The 2,552-nt window shown below is 51.5% G+C and overlaps 1 protein-coding gene across 1 annotated transcript; it reads left to right on the top strand.

The window, feature by feature from the left end:
* Window positions 1–431: 431 nt before the first annotated feature.
* On the top strand, window positions 432–2,151 carry LOC119283577. Its single transcript, XM_037563059.1, has 2 exons — window positions 432–932; window positions 1,742–2,151. Exons 1-2 carry the CDS (start codon window positions 800–802, stop codon window positions 2,149–2,151), a joined length of 543 nt encoding a protein of 180 aa, XP_037418956.1. The 5' UTR covers window positions 432–799.
* Window positions 2,152–2,552: the final 401 nt, after the last annotated feature.

Below are 2,552 nucleotides of genomic sequence, written 5' to 3'. Positions count from 1 at the left end.
CCTAGATGCACAAGAGCAGAATCTTACCCGGCTCACATCGTCAGAGGAAGAGTCGGAACAGTCGGAAGGCTCAGACCAAGAAACCATGTCTCCCCTCCCGTCAGCGGTGCGAAGCTGCTCGCGACGGCGGCGGCGGGAGGTGCGACGCGAGAAAGGAAGGAGCAGAGCAGAGAAGAGAGCGGTTGGGGAGGAATGCCCTAACGTGCGCACGCTGGGCTTAACTAGCGGGGTCCTAACGGCCGTTTCCGCTTTGCCGTTTGCCCTTTGCCACGTGGCTCCGACGGGTGGGCCCGATAAGTCAGATTCTCAGTTAGTCGCGGCTCACATCACGTTTAGTGGTTTTTGTTACTCACTTGCCGAGGAAGTGGTGGTTTTTTGAAATTTTTGACAAAAGTGATGATTTTGCAGTATCCTTACCACAAATGTGGTAGTTTTCAGCAATTTACTCCGTTTTGGGACACAACCCGCAGTCCATCCTCTCTGTCGCTCGCTGGCTCTCGCCCCCGCCGCTTTGCTCCGGCTCGCCGCCGCCACGCTCTGCTTCGGGCCGCTGCCTCCGCGCTCTGCTTCATGTCGCCGCCGCCGCGCTATGCTCTGGCTCGCCGCCGCCGTGCTATGCTTCGGGTATCCGCCGCCTTGCGCTGTGCTCCATCTCGCCACCTAAAAGGCTCTCCTTTCGATCCAATAAGCCGATGAGTCACCGGATACGGCGTCAGCGAGGCTGTATACGTCGTCGGCGAGGTCGGACGCGCCGGATCCCGACCACCTTGCTGCTAAAAGCTCCCCTTTGCGAGCTCAAATGAGGAGTACGACGACGGCGATGTCCTGGAGCAGCACGGGTGACCTGGACAGGGAGGAGAGTAGCAGCAAGACGAGGGACACGACTGAGTCATCGACTACTACCACACCCTCCATGCCCCGGCGCTCACAAGGTATGCTTCCTCTATCTGAATCTCTGCCCTCCCTTTATCTGAATGTCCTGTTCCTCTATCTGAATCTGATATTCTGATTACAGATTTATTGTGTGTTCATTGTGCTTTATCTGAATCTGATCCTGTTCCTCAAGTTTGCTGTTCATTGAGTGTGGAAGATACAAGTGGAAAATACAGTCCACTTGGTTTGATTCAAATTCCTTCAAAAATACAGGGGCAGAGCTCTACTAAGAATTCAAATTCATTCAAAATACTGTTCGATTGTTTCCAAAAACTGCAGACAAATTCTAGTTACAGTACATCTAGCTGATACACATCTTGGCCTAATAATACGAGCCCTGCAAAACTAAGTGCAAGTACTCTTCAAGTCCCATTTGCTCTTTTGTAAATTCAGTTAACACATTTAACACTTGGTAAATTCAGTTAACTGAGCACTTTTGTACCAACAGTAAACTAATGCTTGTAAAGAAAAAACTTGCTGCACAAATTTGGTTGAGTTTGTACCAACAGTTAACTGAATTTGACTGAATTTTTGTATCAACAGTTGCACAAACTTGTCTGCAATTTTGGTGCTGCACATACTTGGGGCTGCACAAACTTGGGGCTGTACACTGTTAACTGAATTTGACTGAACACTTTCCAAACTTAGGAGCTGTTCTCTGTTAACTGAATTTGACTGAGCACTTCCAAAAGTCGGTTCTGAGTTTCTGCACAAATTTACGCACAACATGCTGCTACAATGAAGTTGATTGAACTGAACCTATCTTGGAACTGAAATTGATTGAACTAAAAAAATTTCAAATTTTCAGGACCAGTACCAGCTCGTAGAAGCAGCGATGGGGGCGGGGATCGAAGGCGGGGGCAGCCACCAGCTAACAGCAGAGATGGGGGCGGGGATCGGAGGGTGTCGGCGTCGCCCATCACCACCATCACGCGGCGGCCGAAGTGGACCTGCGCGTCAGCGGTGGGAAACGGAATCGGGGCCGAAGTGGACCATCGCGGCGACCAGCGCGCCGGCGGTGGGCGGCGAAATCGGTGGCGGAGGTACCGCTCGTGGGTGGGCCGCGGAGGTCCTGCTCGTGGTGGGCGGCGCAGGGCCTGTTCGTGGGCGACGTCCTGGGCGGGCTCTTTGGCGACGCAGGACCGTCTCAGGCGACGGGCGGCTGGCCGTGGCGACGCGCGGGCGATGGGGGCTGGCCGTGGCGACGCCGGGCGATAGGCGGAGGTGGAAGAAGGAGACGGGGGCTTGTTTGTCAGAGCTCTGAAAGCACAATGGCGTTTTAGCAAAAACACGATTGTACTGCGCGCGCGACGAGAATTTCGGGACGGAGGGAGTATGAGATAGTCCAAACCAAAACAAGGAGTAAAATTTTACTCGAACAGCCAAGAAACTGTGCAACACAAATTCTGTAGTCAACAAAACTGAAACTGGAGTCAGTGCTTAGAACTGTAGGAGTAGTCAATAGGAGTAGTCAGTTTTCCTAATTTTACTAACAGCATATCAAAACTACATAAGTTTTGGCACCAACAAAACTGAGTACTCCATTGCTTCCATGTTCCATCACTTCAAAATTCTTGATGATGATTAAACTGAAACATCACTATATTTTCCTGCTGCTG

This window comes from Triticum dicoccoides, chromosome 4A (genome assembly GCF_002162155.2).
Source record: "Triticum dicoccoides isolate Atlit2015 ecotype Zavitan chromosome 4A, WEW_v2.0, whole genome shotgun sequence".
NCBI classification, from domain to species: domain Eukaryota; kingdom Viridiplantae; phylum Streptophyta; class Magnoliopsida; order Poales; family Poaceae; genus Triticum; species Triticum dicoccoides.
The sequence above is the reverse complement of the archived record's forward strand: the minus strand, read 5'-3'. Positions and strand labels throughout refer to the sequence as shown.

Excerpts from the sequence above, each read along its gene's own strand:
- LOC119283577 (XM_037563059.1), top strand. The coding sequence starts at position 800 with ATGAGGAGTACGACGACGGCGATGTCCTGGAGCAGCACGGGTGACCTG. Across the intron at positions 933-1,741 it reads CATGCCCCGGCGCTCACAAG|GACCAGTACCAGCTCGTAGA; the intron begins GTATGCTTCCTC and ends TCAAATTTTCAG.